The 22,050-nt window shown below is 36.8% G+C and overlaps 1 protein-coding gene across 1 annotated transcript in view; it reads left to right on the plus strand.

Moving 5' to 3' along the window:
• The first annotated feature begins 1,755 nt into the window (after positions 1–1,755).
• Positions 1,756–22,050, plus strand: part of METTL15 (methyltransferase like 15) — a 96,130-nt gene continuing 75,835 nt past the window's right edge. Inside the window, exon 1 of the mRNA XM_009635576.2 lies at positions 1,756–2,031. Within this exon, the coding sequence (XP_009633871.1) occupies positions 1,768–2,031 (264 nt within the window). The 5' untranslated portion in view covers positions 1,756–1,767. The remainder of the gene's footprint in view (positions 2,032–22,050) is intronic.

A 22,050-nucleotide genomic window follows, 5' to 3' on the forward strand; every position in this document is an offset into this window, starting at 1 on the left:
TGGGGGGGAGTGGGAGGCCTGGGGGGAAGGGAGTGGAGAGGAGGTGCAGTGTGTGTATGCGTGGGGGAACGACGTTGTCCGAGTAGGGGCTGAGGGGCAGTGGCAGAGCCCAGGGTGAGGGCGTCTTAGCCCCCCGGCGCTGGCGGGCGGCCCCTTGTGTCCTGGGTGGGAGTGGGGAACAGCCCTCAGCCTTTTTCCCCCGTGCACCGCTGTGGGGCCTGGCTTGCGCTGAGGTGCGGGCTGCGTGACGCTTAACCGGTCGTCTCCGGGAAGGTGTTATGGGCTTGGGTTTTCGTTCGCTGGCTGCCTTTACCGCCTGCTTCAGTGCAAGTCCCGCTCTGCAGGCGGCTCCCTTAGGCTCTGCCTGAATGCCACTTAAGACTCCTGCTACAAGAAACTACGCTTTCTGCTCACTTCTAAGGAAAACATCCCCTATTGTGTAGAATGAGGGTGTTTGTAAGCAGTGTTCTGCGTCCCTGGTGTTAACAGCACCTCCTGGGTTCGTATCAGTGTAGGGCAGTGTGAGTGGGATGATGAGTGTTAGTCTTCTCTCTGTTCAGACAATTTCTGTAGAGGCATTGCGGTTTTTTGCCAAACCTCAGTACTATGGTATGTCTGTGCAAGGTTGTAGAATTGTGCATGCCTCCAAATTGAAGGTAAGGGGAAATACTGCCCACCTGAGGCTTAAATTATCTGGAGGGTAACTTTCCAGAGGTGTTAACTCAGCATGTTCTTATCTATGTGGACAAAATACTTGAAGCCTTTTGCTAGGTAATTCCTAGCTTGTAATAAAAAGCAAATAGTTAAAATAAGGTTGCTTTTCTGCTAACGGTGTGAATGTAGGATGACTCTTGAATGATTTTACGTCAAAGGTTGCAACTTTACTGCCTGGCAGGAGAGAGTATGCAATACAGTATTACAGAAGGCTGCAGCTACATGAGGAGAAGCGGATCATCTTATAAATAAAGCCTTATTACGACCTATGTTAAACTTTTTTTTTATGGAAGGTAAAAATTTGCTTCAGTTAAGCAGCCTTCTGCTGGTAGGCTACTGACTTGGTTCTGGAGTGTTTTGGACAGGAGGAAAAATCATCACTTTTCCATGTAGTTAAAAAGCAAACTACATAGCTAATCACTCTGTTTCCAGGGTTTAGAGTGTTATTTCAGTTAGTTATGCTGGAGAATTCTTGCCTCTGGCTGTGCTCAAATTATTTGGTATTACAAGATGTAATACATGATGAAAACAATACATTTGCCACACGTGTAACACTATAGCACCATTTTAAGTACGGTTATAGTATCTGATTTGTCCATTCCTGTTTTAATTAGAAATACAGAAGTCTTGGTAGCCAGAGTGCTGCTATTCAGAGCAAGTGTCTCATTATGTTTGGCAAAACTGTGGGGAACAATTTGAAAGTAAAGTCACTGTTCTCTTGTGCTCAGGTTTTGTTAGTCATTTTATTTAATCTCTGGGATGTTGTAATGCTGTCAAGAATCCTGGCAATGAAAAGCGAAAGAGGTGTTCCTAATGAAAGGAAAACCATTGCTGCTTGAATATGATTGATTGGTAGATGACATTGAAAATTCTGAAAACAAGTTAGAGTTTCTCACTCTTTACTGACATATCTATAAATCTGCCCGTCCTGAGCTGTGTAATGCTTTACTTGCAGCATTTCCACTTTGCTTTTTAAACAAACCTACTGTTTTATATTTTTGTTTCAAAGTAATTCCTGACATGTACTGTTTTTCTAGGTTGATCAACTCCAAAATGCTATCTCGGTGTCTCTGCCAAGTTTACAAGTGTTTGTTTCTTCACAACTTAAAACTGAATTCAATAAACGTGGCTACTTTAGCCAGACGGATCCATTCTTCAGCAAAAAAGCTTTCTGACTGTGAGTTAAAGGAAAAAACTGTCCAGAACTGTGAAACTAAAGAGTTGCCTCAAAGTACAGAAAAAAATACTTTTGGAAGATTGCACATACCAGTGATGCTGGAGGAGGTTATTAATTGTTTATCCCCCCAGCCAGGCCAGGTGAGTTAAATCATTAATTAACAATTGTGATTCAGTAGCAGTCCTGCAGAAAAGCTTGTACAGTGTAAGGTAACTCTTGTTTAGAGAAATAAAGGGATGTTCTTTTAGACTCTTTTGCGCCTTCTAAAGCTTCAAAATTGTTCTGCGATTCAAATTAAGACTTTAAAATAATAAAAAGCTGGTATCTGTATGCCTGAATCTCCAAATAAGCAGTATTTGTTAAAGCTGTAGTAAGTATTTGAATAATCTCTTCCTTTTGTGCTTGTGTTTCTGGATTGCTCTGGTGTATTTGTAGGGTTGTGTTAATTACTAATAGTAGCAGGGAATTCTTGTGTATGGTTATGTTGTCAATTTGTGAAGATCTTTCTTGTGTAAGAGGTAGTAAATATATAGGTTTTAAAAAACATCATCATACCTTGTTCTGAGATACTTATTTCCATAGTTTCACTTGGTTTGAGACAATGTTTTTCTGTAGGATATGCTTACATTGCATAGTGTGGTGCATGGTATAGCTACTGTAGTTGTAAAATGACTGTGTTTGGTACCAGAACTGGTTTAGCATCAGTAATGTGGAAGTATACACGTAGTCTTATTTGGCTACGGTGCTGTGAGTAGATGCCTTTTGGTATCTGGGTTAGCCCTGGTCTCTCTACACTGCAGTGTTGCTATATCTATGTTGTACTGGTGTACGCAGTGTAGGTACACTGTTACATGCTCCCTTTGCGAAAATGTTAGTTTTCACCTGAGAGGTCTTAAATACAAATATTAAGTTGAAAGGTTTTCTTATGACTTAAATGATCTTCACATTTCAGATGCTTTCGTCTGTGATTTTAGTGCTTTTTATGTTAGCTTCATAGAATCTTACTAATTTGGCTTATCAATGCGTAGTTTTACTACAAAGACTGAAATGATACATGAAGAACTAGAAAGTTCAAAGTGTGTGTATGTTTATTTTTACTCGAAAACAGCATTATCCAACAGTGACAAAGGGATGTAGTGAGTTTGAGGTGGATTCAGGGATCAAAAAATTGTGGTCAAATCTTGTTGCGCTGCCTTCTTTAGTTTGGAATATCATGTATCATTTTTAATTGTTTTGAAAAGCAGAGAGAATTTAATAGTGTAATCGTTATAACATGCACATTGCTCTTGCAGGTGTTGTATTGTTGAAGATATCTAAACCAGTTAAATATGTAAGCAACTTTGAGTTCAGACTTCATTTACGTGTCAGAAATACTATGAATTTCTCACACATTAAATGAACATATAAATTGTGACACTATGTAAAGTATTTTTCCAGTTGCATAAGTTTCTACTGTAATAAATAAGAAGAGACTGATGGGGGGACTGGTTATTAAACTGTGTTTGTTGACATAAAAAAAACTTAGATGGTGAGAGAACTTGTGAAAGAAAGTATTCTTGATTATAAACTGTGGAGAGTAACTATTGTCCCTGAAGGCTTTTTGAGAATTTAAATGTTTATGAATGTAAAATAGCTTTTATTGGGCTTAGGATTTTTTATTGGGGTAGGACTTTTTCAGGTCTGTGTATACAGGGTTTTGCAGATTCCGAAGCTAGTGGTGAACCACTAATGACAGACACAAGAGAGCGTTATCTTGAACAGAAGCATTTATAATATGGCTAACCTTTTTAGCGTAACTGGAAATGAAAACAGCACTTCCATTTTGCTTTTTTTTTTTAAAGACAGAGCAATCATATATTTCAGCGTAACTGGAAACGAAAACAGCACTTCCATTTTGCTTTTTTTTTTTTTTTAAAGACAGAGCAATCATATATTTGCAGTGCTTTCTGAAGGCTGAAGTTTTGGAAGTAGTGTGTAAAATATGTAATGTATCAATTGAGTTTTGCTAGAGTGAGTATCAGTGCAATTTTAAACAAATAGTGAGACTGTTTCTCACTGGCATAAATGGTGATACAGTTCCTGTTGACATGGATATAGAACTGGGACTGTTGTATCAATTTACATAAAGTTTATAGTCATGACTAGGAGGTCCATTAACAGTTTCTTGTGAGCAGGGATGGCAAGGTTGCGTTCTTGTATTTTGTTTTTCTTCTCTCCTTTGCACACGAATATTTCCTTTACCCTGCTTGAACACAGTTATATTCTTTGTTATAAAAAAGTTAATTTGGGCCTCTATTTCTTCTTGTGTCCTAAGACAAGGAGTTGTCAATATAAAGAAAATCCAATTAGAATGACAGCCTTCTCCTTATGGTTTTGCTCTGTGAATGGGGTTTTCATTTTACTTATTGGGGTTCCTAAGAAAATAAAAGTTACTTAAGAGTGAGTCACAGCTGAGATAAAGATGTTAGTACCCTCCTGTTGAATATTCTTGTTGACTGTCTCCTTTGTGGAATCTGTTTGTCAGGGGTTTAAGCAATAGTATTTCCACTTATCTTTGAATCTTCTTTTATTGCCTTAGAGCTTGTTTCTACAAAGTCCCTGTAGTAGGCTTGTCTGAAGCACATTGTACAAATTAATTTTTACCGATCTACCTCACTTTTCAATGACAAGTCTGTTGCAGTAAATCCGTGCACAAGTAATTTCCTCTTTAAGTTTACTGTATTGACTAAACTACATTTTAGTCTTCTCAGTCCACTAGTGTTCTTTTCATGTACTTGACCAGTGTTTCTGCAGTTGTCTGGACAGCTTCAGTTTTTTCTGTTCTCCTAAGCTTTAAAGGTAGCAGAGAACCAAGCATATTTTCAGAATTAATGTCTTCAGACATCCAGAAGCATGTTTTCCCAATTTTCACCCTACTTTTTCCTATTCTTTCTTTTGCTGTAAGTTACTTGCCTTTTAACTAGAGATGTGGATCTCTTCCATGTCATACAGCTAAAGTGATATGAAAAAGAATTTCATTAGCAGTGAGTTCTAGTATGAATGCCAGGGGATGAAACTTTGCATTTTTAATTATTCTTATGGGGGTCTTATAACAAAGGTTATTACAGGTTGCAAATCTCTAGGAAACTATTCTGATAGTGCTCCAGCACAAACAGCACACTTATATGAATAGTATTTCAACTCTGGCTGGAACAAAAAGAAATCTTATACCCTACTCAGATTTTTTGGGGAAGCCTGTAATCTGATGACATCTATGGTTTTGCATTAAATATGATCTAGAATAGACCAAAATGGAGATACAGTAAGCTCTAGGAGTATTATTTGGTTTATGATAGTTCTGGAAGCTCTTTTCAAATATCTGTGAATTAAATGGTAGGTGGTTGAACTTGAGGTGAGAGAGAATGAATGAGACCATTCCCATTTCTCCAATGATTTATCAGAAACAAAGTTAATATCAGATGATCTTTCTATCTCATTATGTTAATTTGTGTCTAAAAAAATAACAGTTAATTTTCCCCAAACAGGTCTTGACTGACATCATCTTGAATTAGACGGGTGGTCTTGCAGAGGTATCCTCTTTGATTATTCATAAAATTACTCAGATGATTTTTACTACCCAGCTTTTGTTGAAGGGGGTATCCTCTTTGTCTTGGAAATAATGTGGGATACCTAGCTTCTAGGGGGAGACAGATATTTCTTTAAAAGCATCCAGCTTTGCCACGAGCTTTCCTTTCGGTCTTTCAGATAATATATTGTATTGTTCCCAGGATAGCTAGTATTTTCATGCATCCAAATGCTGAATGATTCTTTTTCAGCTGAGAGAGGGTATGAGCATGGCCTTCCAAAATAACAAGAGGAAGCATAAAACATTGCTGACAGTCCAGCGTTGGTCTTTTGTCACTGAAGTGCTGCTTGAGCTCTGCAATTAGTTTGAAGACAGTAGGCTTTCACTTCCTGAGGCTCTGTTGCCACTGTGGGATGTTGTTGATCTGGAGTGTAGTTGTTTCCTTCCTATTCTGCAGAGCTAGTTAGTCAAGCAATAGATGACATTCAAAGGAAGCTGAGGTAGACTGCTGGTGTGCAAAACCAGTGTCTGTTGTTATGAAGCTGTTGTCTTAGTTTCTTTCTATCCTTGTCCATATGTCAGTATTGCTTTTCTTTTTCTGCCTTATACTGAATGTAAGCTTTTAAGGACAAAAATAACCTTTATCTGTACGGCACCCTACAGAGTGGACTTCTGTTTTGTGAGAAGAGTTTCCAAGTATGATGGTGTATAAATAGTTACGTGGCTATGCTGCTGGCCTGTGTGCTTACTGTAGTACTTCCAAAGCCATCTGCAAATAATTTATAGCTGGAACAACCCATTTACACTAAAGACTCTCAAAATTGAAGTTTTCTGCAGGGTGTCCAAGATAAACAGGAATTGAAAAGGGATCTGGAAAAATTAATACTGAGTTCTCAAGTTGTATGAGGTATTTTGTGTAGGATGCAACCAAAATACCAGCTTTGGCATGGGATATTAATTGTGTCATGAGATAAATGCTGAAATACTTGTTTTGGAAAAGCACAGCAACTCATGGACATTGTAACTGTTTTCATCATTTTAGCCTATTTTCCAATGGCCTTGTAAAAAGGAAGTAGTTCCAATGACATAAAGAATGTGATTTATACAGTGTTCTTTATTGTAGAAACAACTATATGCTTTTTTGTGGGAATTGTGCTGGAAATATCTTTCCATATGCAAATTTTATGGTTAATTTTTATATGGCAGCAGCATGGTGACTTATGTGGTAACTGATAAAGATAAGCTGTTGTAAAACAGGAAGAAAGATACTGGGAGTTGCAGGAGGTGGTAAGTTAATACAGAGAATTTCTGGAAATTACAAAACACGCTTTTTCCATGATGCTTTAGTTTTACTGGTGGATATTGAGAGTTATTCCAGCTGATCATGTAGTTTCTGTATACCCTTTCAGTCACTCTTGTCTTGCCTGGTTTCCTGGTTGTGTTTTGAACTTAGAAAGGAGACTACCCAAATTTCAGGTCGCAGCTGTGTAGGGAGATGTGTAACAAAATGCATGTAGAGTGTGTATGTATGCAAAGTGTATTCATTTTCTGCAGTGTGTAATAGTTAACTTGTTAAATGGAATCTCATTGGGTAGAGAGCACTGTTTAAAATATTTAGCTAAAAATGATACTTTAAAAGGGGTTTTTTTGGTGAAGTTAGCATTTGAAGGTAGTGTGTGAAAATGGAAAACATTTTCAAAAAAGTTTCAATTAAGATATGCACAAGGTAGTCTCTCAAATATCTATTATTATTCTAAGTAATAATATTATTTGTTTTTATTATGGTGGTTTCTACACAGGAATTTGGAAAAACAGACCCCATTTGCTTAAGTTCCTTAATTTATAACTGATTGCTCTTTGCTGTGAAAAGTACTTTAAATAAAAAAGTAGCAAGGTAGAAGGAGTATTATTGAACAATGTGATGCCAGCAAATGTCATACAAGTTCTACAGTATTTGCATCTGGGTGAGTTCCATCATGAGATGAGGGAGGAAAGAAGAGGACAGGGAAGAAAACAAGACAGGAGGTGGTGTTCATGAACAGCTTGTCAATTGAGGGAGCGGAGGAAGTCCACTTATTCCCTTTAATTATCTGAAGTTTCTTGCTTTGCTGTCTTCTGTAGTGGGTCCCAAAAAAATACAAGGATCGTAAATTTCCTGAAGACAGATGAATGAAACCAAATACCACTTATTTGACAGCTCTGCACATCTGTTCCCTGTTTTGAAGCTAGTACTGCTGTGTGGTTATGCTGTGGTATCAGGAAATGAAAAATATTCATGTATTGGACCTGAATGGTGGCAAGATAAAAATGAGGCATGGTGAAGAACTCCATTCAGATTTTACTGTTTTATACTTCAAGATTTTGCTCTTTAGAGAGGAAGTAACTGAAAAAACTTGGGCAGGGGGGAAGAATAAGTTGATGGCTACAGCTACACAGGGAAGAATCTTCTGGTTGTAGTTCTTGGACATCCGCCCAACCACCTCTTCTTCCCACCTGCAGCATGGCTCTCGGCAGGCACATCTAAATGTTATCATCGGCAACAAGACAGCTCTCACCAACTTTGTTCTGCATCTTTCTCTATTGCAGTAGAGGAAGGGAAGCTTGCAGCTGCTACCTCCAAAGAGACTAGCAAGGGAACTTGGTCTGCCTACTGAGAACAACTGCAGATGCGCCAGACCTCATTTTATTGTAATATTGGGTTAGCTTGCTGTTACCACTCTATCGCATAACAAATGGTAGTGCTTCAGGAGACTGTTTAAGATGCTGTGTTATAATAAAGCAAGATTCAATGCTTTTGGGTGACTCAGCTTGTAATGACGCTGTATATGCTTTCCTTTTCTGTTGTGACAGCATTAGTCTTTGCACCTCTTGGGGAAAACTAATAAAATTCACCAGAAAGTAATCTAAGCCCTTTAAATTTTAACTTGAGTGAGCCTGTGATCCCAGAAAGGGTGATAATTAATATATGTAGCTACTCATTTCCTCCCCATCTAGTACTGTGTGTCTTATTTAGTCAGCCTTTTGGCGAAGCTTTCTTATTAAATATTTGAATTCAAGTTTGCAAACAGGAATACAGGCTTTTTCTACCACACAAAATATTACTAGGGGTTTAAGATCACAGTTGGAGTACGGGAAATATCTGCAGGTTTTTTCCTTACTTGTCCTTCTGTTTAAGGTAATCCTGTTTTGAGTAGTGAAACACAGGCGTGTTCTGTATAAAGAGATAATTAAAAGGTGAAACTACAAAATTTGGTGTTTAAAATTAATGGGTATCTGAAGTCACTCATATATATGGTCTGATATTTTATTTTAGTTTTGTTCTTCTTGGAGTTTCTGAGCATATCATCTCAATTCCAGTTGTGTTTGCTGGTGCTCAGCTTCGGAAAATACTTTAAGAACTGTGTTTTAAACACTGAAATCAACTAATATTGTTTCAGGTTCCCTCTTTATAGAAAGTTTTATTATCTAATGTCAAATTGCTATAGGCACCTGGCAGCCAAGACTTACCAAAAACATGTACATGGCTTTTTTGGGTTGGCTAACCATAAATATTAAAGACCGGATTAGATTTTCAGTTGAGCCTTTGTAAAATTTTCATTGCATCTTAAATATCTCCTCAGTTATAATTGAGGAAAGAAGTTTCTTCTGAGATAGCTGAGGAAATCAGCTCTGTCTCGCTAAGTCTAGTGATTAGCTAAAGTCATTCAGACATTGAAATTTTCATTTCCTATGGAAATGTTAATAATGGTGTGCTTGAGTCATAGTGTCATTAAATCTAATTCCAGACAACATTACTCTTAGGAAAATGAGTAAAGTAAATAATGCATACTGAAGCGAGGCCTGGCAGAGCTGTCTAAAAGCAGGTGACAAAGGCAGGTGGTGGTAGTTTTTGTTTGCTTCTCTTACCTCTGATCTGAGAGGGCAAGAGGAAAAGGCTCATCTGTGTTCTGTTGCATTGGAGAAATGTGATCCTGGTAATCTTTCTGGATGTTACACCCGCTTACATGAAATGCTGTGTTTGGCTGGCAGGTTTCATGCTGTGTAGGGAATGCCACTTGACATATGCCACAAGGTCTGGGCCACGGCTCTCTTTGCTTCTGGACGTGCGAGGATTAGAGTGGTTTACCATCGAGGGGACTCTTGCCAGGCTTCTCTAAAGCACCTACAACTGACGACTGAGAAAGCCATCATGTATTTTAAGATAAATTGTACATATTTACAGGTGGAGTATTCCAGTATGTTCTGTAGAATCAAGATCACAAAATTGAGTCTTAGAAAATAAGTGAAGAAGGCAAAACAATAACAAAAAAGAGGTAATATGCCCTTTTTTTATGTTCTAATATGAAAAATGTTCCTAACTAAAGAAGGGAGTATCTTGACTATAAAAATGCTGGTTTGCATTTAGCTGCAATCAGAAAATGGAACCCTTGTGAATAAAATATATTTGAAATTAATTTTGAGGCCATTGAGTGATTATGATTGAAGGGTGCTTCAAAATGGCACATTCATAAGAACCTTTTTTCTCTTCTGTGTGGAATGATGTACAGATGGTTGATAGAGAATGTAAGTTACTGAAGTCTTGAATATGCAGTCCTAGTGGGTGATCTTACAGATATTTCAGCTGTATACTAGTGTAATTTAGTAGCATCCTCTGTTAGTGTACCAATGAGATTAATGTGAAAAATGGGTAGTAATGGTTGCATTATGTTGAATTGTTGAATGGACCAGGACTGGAAAATCATATTATATTGCACTTAATGTAATACATTACACGAGAAGGTTGTTTTCCTACAAAATGCCCAATATTTATTTAGATCTCTTTTTGTAATGTGGATTGTTAGACTTGGAGTGTAAACAACTTTTTTATCATTTCATATGTTCTCTGAAAGGTGCTTTTGGAAAAAATGCAGTCCAGTTATGTTCCACCTATCAGTCCTTATTTTTTTAAATTACACATGATAACTTTTTATATAGATGAAAGACACATGTTGTATAGAATTGATAAGAGATTTTTTTGCTTCAACTGAAATTCTTTTTTACTGTGTACTTTATTTGCTTCTTTTTTTTCTCTCTAGTAGATACCAGAAAAAATGGTTTGTATGGTGTAGTACTATAAGACTTTTTTTGCTCATGTTTATTTTCTGGCAGGTGATGTCCTAAGATGTAAGGTCTTTTAATCCCTTTATAATATTTTCACTGTGAAGTTCAGCTATTGTATACTTGAGCAAGGTTTGGGTGGGTGTTGTACCTCTCTAGATCTGTGGCTTAATCTGTACAATGTAGCTGCTCATACATTTCATAGCCTGACATGAGCATCACCTTTTGAGTAGTAGGCACAGAGATTTGGAAAGCTTGTTTACCTTGCATATGTTTTTAACATTTTTAAGTTTGCTGCAGGGTAACTTGAAATGACTGCTCTACAGGGCAACCATGACCACTTTTTTCCACAGATGATTTTATTTTCCAGAAGTTCCTTTTTAATTCCTTTTTTCATTGTTAAATAATTTTATATTATAACACAGCAGTGTCTTGTTACTGATGGAAATTGAGAAGGCGTTAGAAGGTATACTCGAATAGTAAGTCATCATTCATTTTTGGAGTTATGGAAGTAACAGAATGCAAATGCAAATTGCAACTTTTTTTGGAATGGGAGGCAGGGACTTCAGAGTATCTAGATGTCTGTACAGTATGTGGTTCTCCAGATTTTTAATATTTTCCCATCTGTGTGGCAATAGTTTTGAAACTATTTTTAAGAATCTTAACAATTCATTTTATATAAAGTTTTTAAATTCTGTTCTAGATTTCAGATAGTTCTAGAAATATGATCTGAAGAAACATTTTTTAAAATTTTGACAGATGCCATTCTCTAAAACCAGGAAGATTACTATTGCAAAGTCTGAAGTGAGCATACATGAGGTATATTTTGTTTGAGTAGAGGATGTATCATTTTTTAATGAAGAGTTTTGTAGATGGGTAATTGTTCAGCAGAACTGAATGTAGATTTCTTTGCTGGCCTTGAATTTATAAGGAAACAGTTACCTAGGGAAGGTATAAAAATGGCAGTGGGACCTCTTTCTTAAAAATGGGAAATGGTATCTTATTGAAAAGCCCTTCTTAGTAGAATGTTAACCACTTATTTCTGAAGTAGTAAACTCTTGACTGCAACTAACACTTAATTGTGTGGTTTTTTTCCCCTCAATATTATAGTACTTTATTGTCTTTGGAGAGCTTTTTAGTATGCATATATTTTATAACACTAATAAGATTCCTTCGTATTGCATAGATCGTTACCCCAAATGACCCAAGATGTGATGAATGTTTTAAGGAGTTATGAAATATTTGCAGACTGATCTGGATTATTTTATCATGGTGATGTGATCTGGTTGGATTTCCTTTTTAGAAGAATTTTGCGGACAATGTCAGATAACTAAGATCTGCTCTACTGCTTTTATTACTTCTTGGTAAGACATTAAAAAGTTTACCTTAATTTTTGTAAATAATTTGGTTTATGAATTTCTTGAGATGTTTTGAGCATGGCTTAAAATAGGTTAAATGGTTATTCACTATATACAGTTCTGATCTGGTATAATAAAACCATGAAGAAACACAAAGCACACTGGATTTCTATAGCAAATATTTAACAGGTTTTTTTGGCCCACAGAAAGAAAAGTACCACCGAAGATGACTTTCTGCGGTTTTTTTTTTGGATTTCTGTAGTTGGTATACTGGAAGTGTTAATAAAAATGATAATTGTTTACAGGAAATGTGTAAATAATATTTTTCTTTTAAACTCAAGACTGTATTTGTACAACTACTGGTCTAACCATTGGTTTATGGTTGAACAGGTGTTGTTTGTACAGATACAGACATAAGATTGTTGCTTTTACACAGTGGTCTGTATTTTATATCCAATCTTTATCAAAGGAAGTTGACTGGAGCATCGTGTAAGTTTTACAAAAGACTAAATACATGAAAATACATCTTGGCATGGAAGATATCTCTGTCCTGTTTTCCAATGTGTAGGGTTTTAGTAATGGGGTAGAGCTGAAGATGATGGTGAACAGCTGGTTGTTTTGAGGAATGTTGATATGTTTGCCAGTTTGTACATATGTACTGTAGGGCTTCTCCTCAACGGGTCGCTTGTCTTGGGTCTGGACACCTCTCATCCACTGTTCTCTCCGATTGCTTCTTGTGTATCAGCACTATCAGAGTGGGATCTGAGAGAGCAAGAGACTCAACAGCCTTAATTTTTTGAGATCCTGTGCTTGGCAGCTTAGACATAGCCTGAGCATTCAACTGGGAGAAGAGTCTTGCTTATAAATCTAATATGTTTTTGGAGGTCCATGAGAATATCCATAGAAGTCTTTCACCATTATTTCAGAACTTGAAAATGCCAGTACTGCTTAGTGCAATGGTAGGTAGGATTGTTGTTGGAGTTTAACAATATAAGCAGACTTTTTTCCCCTGAACGGGGAAATGGCTGAAGACTTTTTGCCATTCTCTTTTCCACCCCACCCTCCATCAGCTGAAGACCAACCTTCTGACATAGAAGCATTTCAGCCTCCAGTTGTTAAAATCAGTCAGGAGACTAAGCAGCAGGAAACGCTATCTTTCAATGAAAAATGATAGATATTTTATTAATAATAAATAATGCTACCTGAGCAGCTTATGAAAAAGCAGATTTAAGATCTGCTTCAGCTTCAAACTGTGCAAAACACTACTGTTTTTTTGAGATGTTTATCTGAAATGGTGTTAAAACAATGCTCCTGAAATTCTCTCCTTCATAAACCTGTTTGAGCAGTTGTGTCAGTACATACTTTTGGTCATCTAAATTTAAAACAAGACTTCTGCTAAGGAGGTCAGTGAAACTACTTTCTTTTTGATCTTGCATCCTTGTGGGTGCATGGATAGTTCTTCTGTAAGAAAAGTTTTACTGGATGAGTCAGTGCACTGAGTCATAGGCAGCATGAAGCCTGTAGTGCTCTAGACTAACTAATTGGTAACAGTCTCAAATTTAATTAAAGCACAATTGTCAGCTCTGTGTTACTGATTGACATCCCACTGAAGTATTTTGGTTTTAGCAACTTCTATTAATTGTTCTTTGCTGTTAAAATTTGTGTTTTTTGAGATCTTGTTTCTGTTGAATAGACCTGCCGTTGCCATTATCTTTTACTATCCTCTTTATGATTTTTATAGTACTCACTTTGAATTTTTTTTCCCCGTTAGGTCACATATTTGGTAATTATGCTCTTTACTGTGCCTGTGGATTTACAGATGTTTAGAGTACTTTGAGGATTTTTTAAAGTTTTGTTCATTAAGAACTGTCCTGTTAGCACTGATGAATGTTTTTTCACTTTTCCTGAACTTTTGCAAGCATTATGCAAAATTTCTTAAAAATGAAACTCAATTTACTTTTTGTGTTGACGTGCAGATTACATTTTCAATTTTCCTAGTTTTCATTTCTAATATTTATCTTGTGTTGTACCCTGTTTTATAACAACAAATGACTTTTCTTTGTCCCAGTGCCTGCCCATCATCTCCGGATGATGGCAGTGGTTTCTTATATCATAGAGCCTTTCTCTCTCCTGTTCTTCAGTTTGTTTGTGTGTGTTTCCACGATGCAGCTTGAGGAGGCCAAGAGCTGTATGTCTTGAAGCTGCCTGTCTTTCATTAAGGAAAAAACCCCAAAACCTCAGGGTCTTGGGAGAAAAGCAAGGTTTGGTGGGATTTTTTTGTCATTTGCACTATTAAAAACCTTGGTGGCTTTGTGTAGGACTCCTTGCTCCAGCTGAGAATTGAGGAGTGAAAACTTGAATAGATGGTGGCTCTTTTTGCAACTGAGTTTCTCATTTTTAAAACCTTGGAGGTAGCATTTTTGAGCTTTCAGAAATGGTCTATGTTACCTCTGTATGTGATAAATGCTGAAGCTGGGATGGTGAAGAAGAAATTTCTTTTTAGAGACTTGAGGAGATAGAAAATGTTCTAATTGCGTATTAATATTTTTTTCTCTTGACCAGTTTTTCCTCTCTCCTAACCTCTTAGATGTAAAGATCTTGCTAAATCACAAAATCACAAGACCATCAGTAATGCAGTGCTAGTTCACATCAAAGTATACCAGACCAGGTATCCAGTCTCTGGCAGTGCCCAACAGCAGGTGCTAATGGAAGCCTAACTAAAAGGGGAAGTAGAGAATGATTATTTTTTTCTACCTTGCATTACCTTTAAGGCTCCAAGTAATTTAAGGACATCCTTGAAGGGGGGAAGGAAAAAAAAAGTCGAGGGTTGTAGTCATATAGCATGTCTGGCATAGTTTTTTTTTTTTCAAGTTTGATCTCTTTAAAAAAATTGTGTTAAGTATTGGCCCTCTCCCTGCAATGATATCCATAGTTTCAATATTTGCATGAAAGGCACTTTCTTTTATTTGTTCTAACTTGATGCCTGATAATATCATCAGGTTCCCCAAGCTCTTGTATTTTGAGGTAAGTGAATCATACCATCTGCTACAGCTGTATAAAAGCAATGTTAATAGTCCTCCACAGAAAATTGCTGGAGCCTTCAGATGCTGTATTGGACCGGAAAGATGTGTCCTAAGGGACTCCTTTTCCACATTTCTTATCCTCTTGTCCTCAGCTAAGCCCAGTTTCATATAAAGCAACAGTGATGGAAGGTGTTCTGTTCTTTCCTTAAACGATCATTCCGTTAGCTCTGAAATTTGTTCTTTGAATGTGATTTTCTTGTTTTTCTGGATTGTAGATTTCCCTCACATCGACTTAATCCTAGGAATGCAAAGCTTACTGATGCAGTTCCTTCTCAGTCTTCTTCCTTTATATAGGATTTCCTTCTAAATGCATTTTTCCGTTGTTTTCTTTATTTTGGTTTTGTCCAGTTCATCTCCTTTTCTAGCAGTTCTTCCTGTTTCCCCAATTTTACTCCTATTCTCCATCCAAGTATCTACCAACTTAGTTTTGCAAATATTTAAAGTGTTTTAAAAACCTACAGTTATACATAGGTTTATGGCTGTAACTTTTTCATGTAGGTTTTGTTCTGTCATCAGTTTGTGAAGATGCTTAGATATTTTGAATGTAGTCACTAAAATATATTTATCCTGGAAACTAGCAATAAAATTTTTTAAGAGAAAAATGCAGTGTATTTCAAAGCATCTTTTTTCAATATGATGGAAGCAGTAAAGATTTAAAGCAAAGCTTCCACCCACCTTGCAGTCACTGAGGAGAATAAATTCTACTGGAGGTATCCAATTTCTAGATAGAATAAAATGGGGTAAAAAGCTTCATTTCAGCTAAATTTTTCCTCTGTGCAGATTTAAGAAAAGACTTCTGTACTGTAGCAGCAGTAGTAGTATCTAGTTCTGTGATGCCGTTCCTTTGTAAAGTATTAATGGCTGTTCCTTGGACAATTGTGTTGTTGCTCGTATATTCTTGATTACAAAGTTAAGTGGTGATAGTTTCCTATTTGTTCTCATCCTGTTCCCCACACCCTATTTGTACATACAAATGTACATATGTTCTTGGGTTTTTAGCACTTCAGACTCCTTTGGGCTAGGTTGTTCAATCTGTTCCAAGTTGGTGTGCTGAAGATAAAGAACTGAGATTTCTGACCTGTTAATGGCATTTCTGCATCTTGGTACAGAAGTCTGGAACAGTAGTGGGATTTAATTTTCTTGAGGTGGAGGAAATTTTCAGGAATGTTTCATATACTAATGAATAAAGTCATGCCTTCTTAATTGTGTGGGACACAATGCTTTCTTCATAACAGAAGCAAATAACTAATGGTGATAGTAGCTAATATTTTTCCTCTATAACTTAATAGAACATTTAAGTGAAATACTTAGAGGTTGTCTTCTGTGTGCATTGACATATTGTATGTTATAGGCAGTGGTTTTGCCTTGCTATGGTAGATGGATTACTCTTACAGATGTTGCAGAAAAGCTCTTTGAGATTAGTTAGTTCTTCCAGGCAGGTAAGGGGGGGGAGGGGCGGAAATCATTAAGTGGCACATCAAAACCGCCAGTCTTGAAGTATTTGCTAGTCTCATGGCTGCTGGTAGAGAGAATAATTAGAGAGTTAAGACGTCTTTTCAGCAAATGTTACGCAAAAATTCTCTTGTTGACCTGACTCTATTGAGTGGGCAAGAGTAAGTGCTCAGAAGCTGATAGAGCTGGCATTTAGAAAATCCAGAAGATAAAATTTAACACCTACTGAGGCATGAAACAATTAAGGTACCAATTTTAGAATAATTTCAGAGGCTATCATAGTTAAAATAATTTAACAAACAGTTGAGTAAGTACTCCTGGAAACATGCTCTTAGCCCCGTTATTTTTATGGTTTTGTAAAGAACTTTCCTAACTGTTTTAGGAATGTCTCTCAGTAAGTCAGATTGTTTGCATTGGGATTTTTCTATTTTAGTATATTAAAATATATAAATACTAAAAGCCAAAGAGTGGAACACAAGGGGCAAGTTGTCAAAATCAACCATGGAATTATTTTAAGCAAGTAATAAAAGTTGTGTGAAACAGTGATTCTTAGCACAATAAATGTATATCCATACTGCTAGGAGGTACAGCTTGAAGTTACTAGTTACCATATCAAACTAAGATTTAGAATGCTTATATGATAATTTTTATGAAATACATTTTGAGTAAAAAGCATGTAAATAATTATAAATGATGGTAATGCCAGATTTTTTTGGCCAGGCATTCTGCATTACTGCTGTTCTGTGAAGCACCTCAGGCTTGAGCATCCTGGCCAGCCATGCCTATCAGCAGACACTGAGAACTTGCCATCCCTGTATGTGTAGGTACCTATCATGCTTCAGAAATGATTTCTTGTTCAGATGGTTGCGTATACATTCATATCGTGGTTAAGGAGGTTGTAGGGTGAAAGATAGTGGTAGTGAATACACTCAGTTGATTTGACAAGTTGGATTACATCTGTACGTTGACTTTCCTACTAAATACATTTTCATCAGAGTACCTCTACTTTGATCGGTGCAGCCGGGGACAAATGCAACCCTTGTTTTGAATGCAAACTGTATTCTTGTAGAGCGTGTGTTCTAGGAAATTATTGACCACCTCCAATCATGGGTTCATATTCTTTTATTTACATCAATGAACATGAAAATGGAGTGGTTTTTTTATCTTGCAGGTTTAGGAGTCTTCATGACTCCTTTGCAATACTGGTGGTGTATGTTGCATTCCTGGAATGTGTTTTCCTTTTTGATTCCTTTTGTAAGCAACCACTAAGTCTCAGTTGTGAAACCTACTAGATTTTCATAGCTGTGGTTAAAGTACAGCAAATGTTACTGCTGAAAAAGCAGAAAGGCTAAAAATAATGTTTTTTCAAACAAATTTACTGGGTAAATGTCTCTTGCTGTCTTTTATTTTTTAATTTTATTGATGACATTCAACTCATTCCTCTTTTGACAAGTTTTGGTGTAAATACCCTTTTCATTCAGTGCTTTCAACATCGGAATTTTATTCCTATTTTGTTTTGGTGGTAATTACCAGTTGTGTGGTGTGTGGGTTCTTTGTGTGTTAACCTTTTTGGGAAAGGATTCTGTATGCGGTGATATTGTAGGAATTCAACAGGCTTGTATTGTTATGTTTAGAGATGTCCCTTTCTGGCTATTTATATTCCTAGTTTAAAGAATATAAAATATCTGTATGTCTTGACCAGAAGACTTGGAGAATGTATTTGTGCTTATCTGTTAAGGGAGTTTTACTGGTCTGTCCCACAAAGGATATTTGAATTTGCAGTGTCCCTAAGTGCGCTCTCTTCATCAAAGTGGAGCACATTTTCTGTGTTACTGTAGCATGGAGATTTTCAGTCTTTGTTCTTGCATAAGTTTCAAAGCTAGTTATTTTCCCTACTTTCTTCAATAGAAACTGTATCAAATTATTTGGATTTTCTAGAGGATCTTTGTAGTTCCATATGGTGTGTTGCAACACGCTACTGTTTTTAGCAGAAGTACAATATCTGTTGGATAGAGTAGGGCAAAATCTTCTGTCTATTCTGTTCTCAGTGAGCAGCTTTCATGCAGGTACTTAAGAATAAAACTGCTGATCACTGATGCTGTCAAAATAATTGCCAAGTGTGGGGTGATACATGATAGGGTTTTTTGGTGGTGTGACATGACTTCAGAAGAATTACCAGAAATGATTCTTTGTAGTGCAGACATGCATGTGACACTGACAAGCTACTTCCCTTCTACTTTGTGTCCTGTGAGAGAATCCTGATGGTGAGACTTGATCCAGTTTTCTTGCCTGACATTCTCTAGTTCATTTCATTTTAAATTTGAGGACCATTCAACATAGCCACAGAAAACAGGTCTTCTGGTCTTTATGCCACCTTTTAATTTAAAATGTTATTTAATACTTTCTGGAGAAATATTCAACAGTGCAGGCATCATATTAAAATTAAACTACACACTATTTTCTGTTTCTAAATTTACACTTCACATTTTTTAGGAAGCAGAATGGGATTGGAGAAAGGAAAAAAGTGCTCTTTTTTGAAGTATATTATTTTTATTGTAATTTTAAAATATTCCGCAATCATTTTTGCTAAATGCTTACTTAGAAAATGCTGATTAACAGGGTCCTCTGAAGTTCCAGAAATGTAAGTTGGTCAAAGTGGACTCAGTGAAGCCTATACTTCAGATTCCCGTGGACTTAATACTCAGTATTTCAGAACTGGATTATTTTCCAGCTTCCTTATATGAACTAATGTCAAAAAAGTGTATAAACTGCTGCTAGGAAAAGTGGACATGTACATTCTTTTTACAGAAAATAAGTTTCATGTATAAATTGACAGTTCTAACTGTATTCTGTAGTGACAAACACGTCTGTCTCTTGCATTGCTCTTAAAAAAGCTCACACGGCTGAGGCGTTAGCAGGTTGACTTTCTTTAATCGATGAACCTTTATTGAAGTTCTGATTTGCCTTTACACTTGTTCAACTGCACTTCTGTGATTTTTGTTATCTCTCTGTCCCACTGCCCCTCTGTTCTACCAATAGTACTTGACTTTGCAATTTTTTGCATGCATTTCAGTATAATTTCTCAGATGTTGGTAACTCCAAGTTGCGCTGTTGCCCTCCCCTGTAACTCTGGTGTGTTGTCATCTTCCTACTCGCTGCTGAATAAAGCATACAAGCTAGTGAATGATTTATCATAGGTTTGGACAGAAAGGAAGCAATGGGGCTAGGGTTTGCATTAAGGTGATATTTTTAGGCTGATGACATGCCTACGGTATATAGAGTAGATACCACTATTCTTGAATGATTCTACTCTTTGAAAGAAAATGGAAGACAGTTCAGGTTGGCCAGCAACACCTCCTGTGTGCTCTCATTTGTGTCATGTTTGTAGGGGCAGAGGAACTGGGTGCGTAAGCCTCGATGAGGATGGTATGTGGCAAAATACAGCATATATGCACGAGAAGAATCGTCCCAGTTTAAAATAAGTTTAGTAGCATTAAGAACTGTGTAGGATTTCATTAAGTGATGAACTGGGGAAAAAATGTATTATGCCACTAAGATAATTTTTTATCTTTACTTCTGTATTCTGTTTGAGTAATTGAATATCTGACATGGATTAGACCACACTGAGCAAATCGGTGCAAGTGTCATGTAAAAAAAATCGGAATGTTGATACACAATGGAGAAAATAACCAATTGTGAAAATCATGCAGTTACCTTTACTGGTTGTTGCTGTATTCACAGCCTGAATGCTGAGCTGTGTGTTTGCTGTTGGAAAAACCTCTCTCACTTAACAGTTAAGATTTCTAGAGGTTTCCGCTTCTGTCCTGCCTGCGTTGTCCTGACCTGTGTGGTCCATGGTGTTGGAATGGACTCTATCTTGTTGTGTTCGGATCAGAAATGTAGACAAGCTTGGCACTTTCCTAGGTGAAGAACAAATAAGTGAGGCTAAGTAGAGTAGTCTTTATGAGAGAATGAATCCCTTCCTTTTCCATGCTCTCTTTGTATTTAATTAGGCTTCTTTAAAGTGGTATTACCTTGCTGTGTGCTACAAAGAGGGAATAAGTATAATTTGTTGTTAAGGTGGATTTTTGGGAAATGTACACGAATAATCACTGATAATTAGGTGTACTGGGGCTAATACAGTAACAGGACTACAACTGGGTTGTTTTTTTTTTTAAGCAGTAGAGGGATTTGACCCTTCCATTCCCTCTGAACATATGTAGCTGGTTTAGGGGTAATGTGTTTTTGGTGGTGATTTCATTTATTTAACCTTATGAATCTACACTTTATGATATGATAAATGGAGCAAAGGAAATGGACTACTTTTTAATAGTTCCAAACTGGAGCTGTTAATTGTAAGCTGGCTTTCTGATGATATATCTGATGCAATCAATTTAAAATGTCAAACCTGTTTTTCTCAGAAGAATGAATGGAAGAAGGGTGTGATGAAATACCTGTAGATGGATACAGTTTGGGGTAACTCTCTTCAGATAATTCTACATTCCAGGATGTGCCTGGAGTGTCACAGTACCAGTGAAGCAAAGATGAGGTTGGTTGCATACAGGGCAGTGCCAGCTTGTGGATGCAACAGGAGGCATTAAGAAAGGGTAATTGTGTAAGTTCATGTCTGCAGGAGCTCAGCAGTACTGAATGTGTTGAGAGCTAGATCCAAAAAGAGGTTTTGGTGGCTCAGATTCTGCTTGTAGAAGAGAAGATTAAAAATTATAATGGCTTACTACTTTTTTTGTGCAACTAACTTTTGGATGGAAATACAGGGTAAAGCTAACAACTATGAAACTAACAGACCCATCTAGTTGTGCACATTGATTCGAAGGCAGCTAAGCACTCTAGGCCTGTTCCTAGCATTAAACCCATGAATAGTCTTTTGGAGATAAATTAAACTACCTCTGAAGAGAAATACATGTTTAATTGCTTTGCTCTGAGGGAGATGACGACTAATCTGTGTAATTACATGGAATTGTTACTGTTATCTGTATGGTCTTCCCTACTGTCACAGTTGTTTGTTTGATCTTGTCTTAAGTTGGATAGTAAGTTTCTTTGAAAAGAACTGTATCATATGTGTGTACACTTCATAAAGCAAATGAGTAATGGTAATTTCTTTGGCCTCTCATAAAAGATCATAGCATATAAGCATCACTATAGCAAAACTGAGTAAAACAAATTGTTTGCAGGCAATCAATAATAGACAAAGGGGAGTAAGAAAGTTTTCTATATCTACAGTCTTTCTTCTCGTGGTAAAAGCTCTCTTATTTCCTGTGTATTTGTAGGGATTTTTCAAACAGTTTTTTTACAAGGACAGTAGTGTGTTAAGTAGCATTGCTCCTGTTTGTTGTTTTAAACTAATGCTGTGTTAGAACTGGTTGATTCAACTACTGTGTATATCTAATCTGTGTAATAAAATTTAAATTTTGCTTCAGCCAATAAGAGCTAACAGAATGAACTCAGCTCCTCATTTTGTAACATGCTGCCACAGCTAGTACTTTGTAAACAGAGACTGTTGTCAGAAAGTGGAGTTTGGTATGCTGCCTCTTTCCAGCTTTTGGCATATGAGAGTATCTGTAATGTCATGTTGAAATGCAAGCA

The sequence above is a fragment of the Egretta garzetta genome, unplaced genomic scaffold (assembly GCF_000687185.1).
Source record: "Egretta garzetta isolate BGI_Z169 unplaced genomic scaffold, ASM68718v1 scaffold523, whole genome shotgun sequence".
Lineage (NCBI taxonomy): Eukaryota > Metazoa > Chordata > Aves > Pelecaniformes > Ardeidae > Egretta > Egretta garzetta.